This window comes from Leucoraja erinacea, chromosome 27 (genome assembly GCF_028641065.1).
Source record: "Leucoraja erinacea ecotype New England chromosome 27, Leri_hhj_1, whole genome shotgun sequence".
Lineage (NCBI taxonomy): Eukaryota > Metazoa > Chordata > Chondrichthyes > Rajiformes > Rajidae > Leucoraja > Leucoraja erinaceus.
The window spans coordinates 3,151,097-3,163,119 of NC_073403.1; the positions used below are offsets into that span (position 1 = coordinate 3,151,097).

The 12,023-nt window shown below is 46.8% G+C and overlaps 1 protein-coding gene across 2 annotated transcripts in view; it reads left to right on the top strand.

Moving 5' to 3' along the window:
- Positions 1 to 12,023, top strand: part of LOC129710099 (polycomb complex protein BMI-1-like) — a 47,966-nt gene that overhangs the window by 10,994 nt on the left and 24,949 nt on the right. For both annotated transcript variants that reach the window (XM_055656817.1, XM_055656818.1), the window contains one exon: positions 6,882 to 7,010. In XM_055656817.1, the coding sequence (XP_055512792.1) occupies positions 6,882 to 7,010 (129 nt within the window). The remainder of the gene's footprint in view (positions 1 to 6,881; positions 7,011 to 12,023) is intronic.

A 12,023-nucleotide genomic window follows, 5' to 3' on the forward strand; every position in this document is an offset into this window, starting at 1 on the left:
TGTGTGTGCGTGCGTGTTTATGAGTGTGTACGTGCGTGTGAGACCAACATTCTTAATCAACTCTACACTCGACTGGTGAATATTTATCATCCGTTCTTCCCCCATTCCAATAATTTCCCATGACCCATTACATAAGGTTCTTAAACCGTTCGGCTAATAAGTAACCGAGGCGGCAGTGTAGTATTGTGTAATGCCAATGTAGCCTGGGTGAGGGAACATTGCCTCCTCTTGTCCGCTGCCTGTAATTCAGTGGCTATCCCATGGAAACACCCTCCGCCGGCAGTGAAGCCTCTATGATCTTAGTGCAGCGGCGCCATTCCATGGTTAGCTGTTGTATGGGAGTGGAGCTGGTGAGGTTTGTACATTAATAAACACAGTTTTTGCTTTTGGGAACCGACTGACTGCACCTTTCTGTTTGGTCTTAACCAGAGGCCCGGTTGGGGGGGGTGTCGGGGTGAGTTGTTGTGCATGTTATAACAAGGAACTGCATGTGCTGGTTTGCACCTTACGTGTTGGAGTTGTGCAACGGGCCAGGCAGCATCTCTGGAGAACAAGGAGAGGTGACGTTCCTTGTCTTGGGACCCTTCTCCAGTCTGGATGAGACTTGACCTGCTGAGTTCCTCCAGCATTCTTTGTGTCCTTTTGTGCACGAACCAACATCTCTTAGAATAAAGGGTGAGGCCATTTGAGACTGAGGTGAGAAAAATCTTTTTCACCCAGAGAGTTGTGAATTTGTGGAATTCCCTGCCACAGAGGGCAGTGGAGGCCAAATCACTGGATGGATTTAAGAGAGAGTTAGATAGAGCTCTAGGGGGGCTAGTGGAGTCAAGGGATATGGGGAGAAGGCAGGCACGGGTTATTGATTGGGGACGATCAGCCTTAATTGCAATGAATGGCGGCGCTGGCTCGAAGGACCCAATGGCCTCATCCTGCACCTAGTTTCTATGTTTATGTTTCTATCTGCAGTTCTTGTTACTAGATGTGTGGCGGGGTAAATGCTGGGTAGATAGATATCTACTCTCGTGAGCAGTGTTCTAATGTATGACCGTTTTATGCAGCAATCAGTCTCAAACCGAAGATGGACACAACATGCTGGAGTAACCCAACGCGCCAGGCAGCATCTCCGAAGAGAATGAATGGGTGACGTTTCGGGTCGAGACCCGAAAAGTGACTTTTCCCGTACATTTCAGTCTGAAGAAGGACCTCGACCCGAAACGTCGCCCATTTTTGCTCTTCAGAGATGCTGTCAGAGAAGTCCCGCTGACTTACTCCAGCAATCTGAGTCTATCTCCAGAGATGCTGCCTGACCCGCTGAGTTACTCCAGCAATCTGAGTCTATCTCCAAAGATGCTGCCTGACCCGCTGAGTTACTCCAGCAATCTGAGTCTATCTCCAAAGATGCTGCCCGACCCGCTGAGTTACTCCAGCAATCTGAGTCTATCTCCAAAGATGCTGCCTGACCCGCTGAGTTACTCCAGCAATCTGAGTCTATCTCCAAAGCTCCTGACGCTGAGTTACTCCAGCAATCTTTGCTCCGGTGGCGCTCAGGGCTGAAGCACCGCTGAACACAAGTTATAGCAGTAGAATTAGGCCGTTCGGCCCATCGAGTCTCCTCCGCCATTCAATCATGGCTGATCTCTGCCTCCTAATCCAATTTTCCTGCCTTCTCCCCATAACCCTCGACACCCGCCCTAATCAATAATTTGTCCATCTTCTTCTTCTCCTTGCGTATGGCGTGCACAGCCTGGAGTTGTAGGATAACGTCTTCTATTTGATGTTATTTGATTGTGCGCGCCGGGTTGACTGCATTCGTCGAAACAGGGCGGACAACGTGAAGGTTGCAATCTCCCACCCCCAAATTGTCTACGTCTGAACAAACCAGGGGGGCGCGATCATCTGTGAACGAATGGTCCACGCGAATAACGTCAGAATGAATGGTTTTGGGGTTACGGTTAGAACGACCCCGACGGCGAAATATATTGTCCGGTCAAATGTTGAACGTGGACAGCTATCAAATGTGTCAGAAGCGACTGCAGTTAGTTGGCGGTTTACACTGAAGAGAAACACAAAATGCTGGAGTGACTCAGCAGGACAGGCAGCGTCTCTGGAGAGAAGGAACGGGTGACGTTTTCGGGTAGAAATTCTTCATACGTTTGTTTCCTTTCCGAGCGACGATGATCGGGTGTTTGACGGGTGTCAGGGGTGATGGCGAGAAGACGGGATATGGGGTTGAGAGGGAAAGATAGATCAGTCATGGAGTGGGTCCGAACGGCTAAATTCTGCTCTTAGAACGAATCAGCTTGTGGCTGGAGGGCCAGTGCGTGCATGGGAGAAGAGCAGAAAGCAGTGGAGGGATGTTGTCAGCGTGTACAACTTTGCGGAGTGGCTGATGTAACGCAGTGTTTGAGAAACGTGCTTAAGTACAGGAGTGGGTAACGCACACTCACTCACTCACACACTGCTGTTTCTACCCAGTTGCCTGGTAACCGCGTCTATATCTACAGACACATTTGAGGTAAAGCGAGTATATCTAGCGAATGGGAAGCACTATACATGACAAATGTGTTAGCGTTTGGGGGAAGTCTGGCGGGCCGGTTACCTACTGCCAGGTCACCCCCCCCCCCCCCCAATATGACCCCCCCCCCCCCCCATATACCCCCCCCCCCCCCCCTCACCACCCCCCATTGCACAACACACAAAATTTTTTTTTGCGGGGGGGATCAATTACAAATACATACTTAACAAACCTTGTGGTAAATTTATGAAATATTCGTTTTTCAGGATTCATCAGTATCATGTTTTTTTAAAACTAAATATTACGGATATCCCCCACCCAAATAGCAGCAATCAGCAATTGACATATCATAAAATAGATAGAAATCTCTGCACCCAGAAAGCTTGATACTGTAACATAGAAAATAGAAAATAGGTGCAGGAGTAGGCCATTCGGCCCTTCGAGCCTGCACCGTCATCCAATATGATCATGGCTGATCATCCAACTCAGTATCCCATCCCTGCCTTTTCTCCATACCCCCTGATCCCTTTAGCCACAAGGGCCACATCTAACTCCCTCTTAAATATAGCCAATGAACTGGCGTCAACTACCCTCTGTGGCAGAGTTCCAGAGATACTGTACACCGCAGTTCATTAAATCTGAGCGGGATTGGACGCGATTTTTATTCTCCTAAACCAGATCTATTCTCTAATTCTGTTAAAATATAATTATGCCGGCTGAAATACGTTCAATTCCACTGTACAGCGGAATGCCAAATGAAGATAGACACACAGCATGCTGGAGTAACTCAGCTGGACAGGCAACATCTCTGGAGACAAGGAATGGGTGACGTTTCGGGTCGAGACCCTTCTTCAGACTGAGTCACGAGAAAGGGAATGAGAAGCTGTATATCTTGGGTGGGGGAGGGGTGGAGAGACAGTGAATGCCGGGGTTACTTAGAGAAATCAATATTCACACCCGTGGGTTGTAAGCTGCCCGAGCGATATATATGACATGCTTAAGAAGGAACTGCAGATGCTGGAAAATCGAAGGTAGACAAAAATGCTGGAGAAACGCAGCGGGTGCAGCAGCATCTATGGAGCGAAGGAAATAGGCAACGTTTCGGGACGAAACCCGGAAGGGTTTCGGCCCGAAACGTTGCCTATTTCCTATAGTGGAGATTGTTCAACTCTTTGCATGGAGCGGGGGAAATAGGCAACGTTGCCTATTTCCTTCGCTCCATAGATGCTGCTGCACCCGCTGAGTTTCTCCAGCACTTTTGTCTAAGTATGAGACGCGCGTTTAGCCTCACTCCGACAATGGAGGAGACCGAGGACAGAGAGGTCAGTGTGGGAATGGGAAGGAGAATTGAAAGTGTCCAGCAACCGGGAGATCAGGTAGATCCAGGCGGACTGAGCGAAGGTGTCCCGCGAAATCATCGCCCAGTCTACGTTTGGTCTCGCCGATGTCTAATAGTTCAACACCTTGATCAACGGATACAGTAGATGAGGTTGGAGGAGGTGTAAGTCTCACCTGTAAGGACTGCCGGGGTCGTTGGACGGAGGAGGTATAGGGACAGGTGTTGCATCTCCTGCGGTTGCAGGAGAAGGTACCCGGGGAGGGGGATGGTCTGGGTTGGGAGGGGCTATTCAACCAGGGAATGCCAAATGTACCCGTGTCTCGCTGACAATATTGAGCCCCAGGAAAGGGTTTGAATTATAAAATAAATGATCCCTATTCTGTTGTTAAACTCGCGGTGAGCAGACAGATATATCAACGCAGTTTCTATCAAGTCTGCCCCTGTCCCACTTAGGAAACCTGAACGGAAACCTCTGGAGACTTTGCGCCCCACCCAAGGTTTCCGTGCGGTTCCCGGAGGTTTGCAGGTGGTTGCCGGAGGTTGCAGGTAGTGAAGCAGGTAGGGAGACTGACAAAAACCTCCGGGAACCGCACGGAAACCTTGGTGGGGCGCAAAGTCTCCAGAGGTTTCCGTTCAGGTTTCCTAAGTGGGACAGGGGCTTTATATAACCATATAACCATATAACAATTACAGCACGGAACAGGCCATCTCGACCCTTCTAGTCCGTGCCGAACACATAATCTCCCCTAGTCCCATATACCTGCGCTCAGACCATAACCCTCCATTCCCTTTCCCATCCATAACACTATCCAATTTATTTTTAAATGATAAAAACGAACCTGCCTCCACCACCTTCACTGGAAGCTCATTCCACACAGCTACCACTCTCTGAGTAAAGAAGTTCCCCCTCATGTTACCCCTAAACTTCAGTCCCTTAATTCTCATGTCATGTCCCCTTGTTTGAATCTTCCCTACTCTCAGTGGGAACAGCTTTTCCACGTCAACTCTGTCTATCCCTCCACGTCAACTCTGTCTATCCCCCACGTCAACTCTGTCTATCCCCCACGTCAACTCTGTCTATCCCCCACGTCAACTCTGTCTATCCCTATTATACTGTGGACTTTGCCCGACTGCGTTAATTGAGCTTCCAGCGATAACGGGTGTTATATCCATGTCATTGTGAAGCGTGGTGAAACTCACCTGAAACATTACCCGCTTCTCTTTCACCAGATGTTGCCTGGTCCGCCATATGATTACAATGCTTTTATTAAAGGAACCGACCCGAAATGTCACTAGCCTTTTATCTCCAGAGGTGCTGCCTGACCCGCTGAGTCACTCCAACATTTTTGTGTCTATGTAGTTCATTTTAGGGCATTGCAATATTCTCGCGTGTTAAAACGTTTCCAGTGTCTCTCTCACCTCGCTTTACCCCAAGCCTGTCTTGTGTACATCCCTCCCCCCCCCCCCCCCCCCCCACCCCCCACGCACAACAAAGACGTAATTTCGTTCATCTATTTCAAGAACTTTGAAAAATGTATTTTAGGAACAGCACCTCATATTTCACTTGGGCAGCTTAAGCCCCTGCGGTATGAACACTGACTTCTCTAACTTCAAGTAACCATTGCTTTCACTCTATTGACAACCCCCCCCCCCCCCCCCCCCCCCCCCCCCCCCCCCCCCCCCCCCCCCCTCCCCCTCCCCATCCAAGTTCCCCGGCCAATCTTCACTGTCTCCGACTACATTTTAGGTAGACAAGAATGCTGGAGAAACTCAGCGGGTGAGGCAGCGTCTATGGAGCGAAGGAATAGGTGACGCTTTTATTAAAGGAGCCCACCCGAAATGTCATGTCACCAACCCTTTATCTCCATAGATGCTGCCTCACCCGCTGAGTTACTCCAGCATTTTGTGTCTATCTTCTATTTGAAGGACATCACTCCCAGGCTCTCTGAATGACCCCCCTCCCTCAGTTCTCTCGTCAACAATGCTTGGAATTCAGAAAGTTCTAATTGTGTCGAATTTAAGAGTAAGTCAATGTGAAATTAAGCGGGCGGAATGTTGCAGGGTGCAGAAGGAACTGCAGATGCTGGAATCTTCCGTAGAACGGGTCAGGCAGCATCTCTGGAGAAGTGGAGGATAGGAATTGCAGACAGACACACTGACGATAGACACAACATGCTGGAGCAACTCAGCGGGTCAGGCAGCATCTCTGGAGAGAAGGAATGGGTGACGTTTCGGGTCGAGACCCTTCCTAAGTCTGAGTTACTCCAGCATTTTGTGTCTATCTTCAGCATCTCTGGAGAACACGGATAGGTGACGTTTGGGGGGGTTCGAGACCCTTCTTCAGGCGATGTTTTGGGTCGAGAGCTTCCTTTAAACTCTTGTTGTTGCGGGAGGCGACTTCAGCGAGACTCCTGACGGGCACCCGAAACAGGGGCCACATCACCCCGATCCTGGCCTCTCTCCACTGGCTCCCTGTGCGGTTCCGTATACATTTCAAGACCCTCCTCTATGTCTACAAAGCCCTCAATGGGCTTGCCCCCTCCTACATTAAAAGTCTTCCCACCCACCACTGCACCTCCAGGCCCCTCAGATCGGCCGACTTGGGGTTGCTGAATATCCCGCGGTCTAGGCATAAGCTCAGGGGCGACCGTGCCTTTGCGGTTGCAGTTTCCTAGACTGTGGAACAGCAGCATCCCCCTTCCCATCAGAACAAACTGCCCCCTCCATCGACACCTTTAAGTCGAGACTAAAATCTTATCTACACTCCCAAGCCTTTCCCGGCGTCCACTGAGCGAGGGCTACATGTATATATGTATGTCGTTTGTTTGTTTAGACTATTCTTATAACAAATGTAAAGCACTTTGGCCAATGAGAGTTGTTTTTTTTTTATGTGTTATATAAATAAATGTGACTTGACTTGACTTGACTTAAAGGGCCTCCTCTGAATATTGATACGAGACTTGTACACGGACAGCATCGCCCCTGACCCAATACGTCAATGTATAAGTTGCTTTCTTATCTCTCCAGAGTCCCCTGCATTTAACATGCACAGAACTACTCGCATCAAAATTACAGAGCTCAACCCTCATCTGATGTGTGCCCTGTGCGGGGGATATTTTATAGACGCCACAACTATCATAGAATGCCTACACTCATGTGAGTTCATTTTAAGCATGCATTTTATATGTTTAAATCATTCCAACCTCAGTCAATTGTCTTTGTCAAGTCGTTTTCGTTTTTGAAGCAGTTTCACCCTTGAAATCTCAAGTTATGAATCGTATGTATAATAAGTATGTCTGCAATCCCAGTGCATGCTACCTTAAGATATTGTGCCTTTGTATTGTTCTTTTGAAGACATTCTCTTCACAGAGAATGACAATTAAGCGAGCTAGCCTCACTGAGAAATGTACAACGTCATGAGATTTTATTTATTTTTACACGACTAATAGATTAAAAAAACGTCTGGCTTATTTAGGTTTTCGAATGGTAACATTAGTCAATCCGAAACAACTCAACGGACCGGGGAATTATGTTGCTAGATACCTTTTTTTGTTGCCGAATGCCCCCAGTAGTTCACCTGATTGCCTCCTTAACATCACGATGTGTCTTTGTTGGTGACTCAACATATTTTAAACATCACCCTGACTCATGAAACTGCTGGGGCTCGGGAGCTCGCGTGCTTTTTAAAAAAATGTTTCAAAATAGATTTTATTCAAGTAATAAATATTTACTATGCAGATACCGTGCTAAAACAAACTCCACCCGAGATGCTTGGTGGCTATATTCAATATTGAATTCACTCCCCAAATCGCAATTTTACCCCACACCCCTTCCACTGGCGTGAAATCCCTTCCCTTATTTTGAGGGGCGTCTCCAACCCCCTCCCCCCAGCCCCCCACCATGTCCAGCAGCGGAAGGACCCTCGCCTGTGGTCCTCCCCCACAGAGGCTTGGCGTTGGCTGCACCGAGCGTCAGTCCGTCTCCTCGGTACCCCATTCATCTTAGCAATATTATACCCAATGGGTCGCCAAACACCCATTCTGGGAGTTTCACAAGTGCAGAGTTCCGCCACCATAGTTCCGCAACAACACTCCATTATCATCGACTTTCCGCCATCACCCGAAACTCACCCCCCGCGTCCGCGAACGGACCATCGAAACCTCCGTCGAGGTAGAGAGAGGAAAAAAAAACACAAGCTGCAACACGATCGGACGGCTATTGTGACGCGTTGGAACAGCTGGAGCTTTGTTCGGCTTCTTGTTGGTCCGCATAATCCCTCCATTCTGCTAAAGCCCTGGTAAATCTCACCTACCCCCCCCCCCCCCCCCCCCCCCCCCCCCCCCCCCCCCCCCCCCCCCCCCCCCCCCCCCCCCCCCCCCCCCCCCCCCCCCAGCAAGGTAACAAGCTCCTCTCTCCGTTCAAGTCTGGCCAATGTGAACAATACAGACACGTGCAAAACTGCCACCACAAAGTTGTCCCCAGTCACTAGTAGACCGTCAGTTGGTATTTTTTTTAAATCACACATATTCATTGAAATCGTTTAATTTCATGATATCACTGAGACTGGATATCATTCTGTCCACTCGCAGAGTTTAAATTTACACTGCAGTTGGGATTTTCAAGATAAAACTTCCCTATAAATTATTGGTATGAAATCGCATTTTAAATGTGTAATAATGAAATTCTTAACTGAGTGCAGATTTTCACATTGGAACCCGGCCATTTAGTTACATCATTTAGTTGACCGTTCATTCATACACTGTTACATTTATTTGTTATTTAAGATCTGTCTGGAATCAAATAAGAGTATATGTTTATTCCTGTAATGGATGGGAAGCGATTTGTCGAGATAATACACCAAACCGTGCCACAAGGGTTAGGCTTATGTGCCGAGGTATAACATGCCGATGTCACATGTGCCGAGGTATAATTGAAACGAGCAGGAAGGAACTGCTGATGTTGGTTTCAACCGAAGACAGAGACGGTTAAGATTGTTAAGGGTTTGGACACGCTAGAGGCAGGAAACATGTTCCCGCTGTTGGGGGAGTCCAGAACCAGGGGCCACACAGTTTAAGAATAAGGAGTAAGCCATTTAGAACGGAGACTAGGAAACACTTTTTCTCACAGAAAGCGGCGAGTCTGTGGAATTCTCTGCCTCAGGTGGAGGCAGGTTCTCTGGATGCTTTCAAAAGAGAGCCAGATAGGGCTCTTAAAAATAGCGGAGTCAGGGGATATGGGGAGAAGGCAGGAACGGGGTACTGATTGGGGATGATCAGACATGATCACATTGAATGGCTCGAAGGGCCGAATGGCCTACTCCTGCACCTATTGTCCATTGTTTATTGAGACAAAAAGCTGGAGTAACTCAGCGGGATGGGCAGCATCTCCGGAGAAAAGTTTCGGGTCTGAAGAAGGGTCTCCACCCGAAACGTCACCCATTCCTTCTCTCCAGAGATGCTGCCTGTCCCGCTGAGTTAATCCAGCTTCTACCTGTGATTTAAAAAAAATATCTGTTTTTCAGGCTATGTAATTAAATCAGATAATACTATACATAAATACAATGATGCCAAACTCAAGAACAATTCTACTTTATGCATGAACATTTGTCTCCAACAACTTATCGTCACTGACTTAGATTGAGTATCAAAACCATCCGAGAAATCAGACAAAGAAATTGAATCGTATAAATCCAAACGACCTTTGAAGATTATTCGATCTAGTTTGAGATGTTAGTTGTAGACCATTAATTGAGATTGTTTAAGATCAACATCGACTCAAAGTCATCCTGTTCAATAGCTTTACTTTTTCAATGCATCTAAAGCTTATTCTGCACATAATTAGATTGCCATAGATTTGTTGCTGCGTGGCAATAATATTCTAGATGATTAATACACAGACAAGTCCTAGATTTTGTTCTGCACCTATGATCAATGTCAAAGGTCTGTTGTTTTTTTTTCTTCCTGAACCAACACCAATCAATTTTATGCTCCTGCCAAACCTGACCCTGTAAACACAGACCTGGGTTACAATCTCACAACCTCATCGCAAGTCATTAAATAATCGCAATCGCAAAATTAAATTACAGGTTTGAAATAACTCACAGATGCCCAAGAATATACATTAAAACAGCGGACAACGGTTAAATCGCGACAACCTAAACACTGCCACCTGGGCCCGTTCTCCAGATAAAGCACCTTCTCATCCCCCACGCTATGCACTGCACTGTGTGTGTGTAGACTCACTCGACCACTCGCGACTTGCTTACAATTCTCACGTGAATTTTCAAGTTCTCGACTTGTCACCGAACTCTCTGGAATGCCATGAAGCCACGATGTGTGTGTGTGTGTGTGTGCGTGTGTGTGTGTGTGTGTGTGTGTGTGTGTGTGTGGAGGAAAAGTGTTTTGAGTCCTGCCATCTCTCACCTTCTCGTCCCACCCAAGACACTTTTGCAAGCATCTATCATTCACTGCGTTCTATATATATATATATATCCGAATGAAACACCTCACGGTTTTAAAGGGTGCATGGGATACAAACGCAATTATAAACCTAGGAAAATTTCAATACACAAATGTGTTTTTTGTGCGTTGGAATATTTTGTGTGTTAGTCCATTTTAAAACGTTTATTGTTAGCAAGCACAGAGATCAAGGCGACTAATTTATGGGCTAATTGAACCACGGGTTTAGCTTAAGATAGATGCAAAAAGACGGCGTGTTGAGTTTAGGTTAGTACATTTTAGAGACACACAGCATGGAAACAAGCACTTCAGCCCACCGAGACCACGCCGATCACCCGTTCACACTGGTTCTATGTTATCCCACTTGCTCATCAACTCCCTGCACAATAGGGGCAAGTTGCAGAGGGACAATTAACCTGCAGCCCCGCACGTCTTTGGGATCCACCGAAACCCCACGCCGTCACAGGGGGAACGTGCACGCAGACAACATCCGAGGTCAGGATCGAACTCGTGTCTCTGACGCCGCCGCGAGCCAGCAGTTCCACCAGCTGCGCCACAGTGTTGTTTACCAGTTGTTTCGCGAGCTCTATAAAATCCGTGCAAAACCAATTGCCCATCATACAAAATACTTGAAAATACACAGGAATGCATAATCTATTGCGCGCTGCCAACTATGTTTCCCTTTGCAAGTCGAGGCGAATTTTGCAAACGGTGAGAGCAACGTTAGAAGAAGGTTTTTACTAACTTTACCTGAATGCAACAAGCCTCTGTCTCTCTGTGTGCAAACTCCAGCTTGGTGTCTTGCACCGGGTTGTCATGGCGGCGTGCCACAATTTGTAACCTGCCGAATATTAATGAAAGGCGACATCAGTATGTTGAGCAGTGGCTTAGAATATGTTCCCAGTCACACTCTAAGCCAGTGCATCTTAAACTATTTCAGTGCCATTCATCCCTTGATCTTTCATCAAAATTTCATTCACCCTCGACTACATTTTCTTGTGTTTTTTTGGGATAATTTTCGTCTTATTCTCCCATATATAATTTATTTTGTCACACGAGCAAAAAACATAAATTTACTAATTTCTTAAGTGTTTATTTTATTCAATTTTCGAACATCCTAAAAATAGGTAAAGAAAATTAGGAGCGAAAAAAAAAAGTTTATTTACTACCGGAGTTGGAAAATTATTCTATTAGAATTTTATTATTTTCATTATTATTATTAATTCTTTATTTCAAACCGTTAAATGATTAAAAAAAAACATTCCAACGTCTAAAAACTGGGCTTCAGCCCCATCCTACCATTTCCGGCTTTGATTATTGCAGTTTTTTTCCCCTTTGAAAGGGCCATAAAGTCATACAAATTGGAAACAGACCTGTCAGCCCAACTTGCCTGCACCGACCAACATGTCCCATCTACACTAGTCCTACCTGCCTGCGTTTGGCCTACATCCCTTGAAGCCAGACCTACCTGTCGAATTGTTTCTTAAATGTTGCAATAGTCCCTGCCTCCTCTGACAGCTCGTTCCATACACCAACCATCCTTTGTGTGAAAAAGTTACCCCTCAGATTCCTATTAAATCTTTCCCCCTTCACCTTAATCCTATGTCCTCTGGTCCTCGATTACCTGACTCTGGGCAAGAGATGTTGAGCCTCTGTGTGTGTTCTTGATATGAACCCAACACATCTTTAGCTGTTTCTGAATATTTAGAAG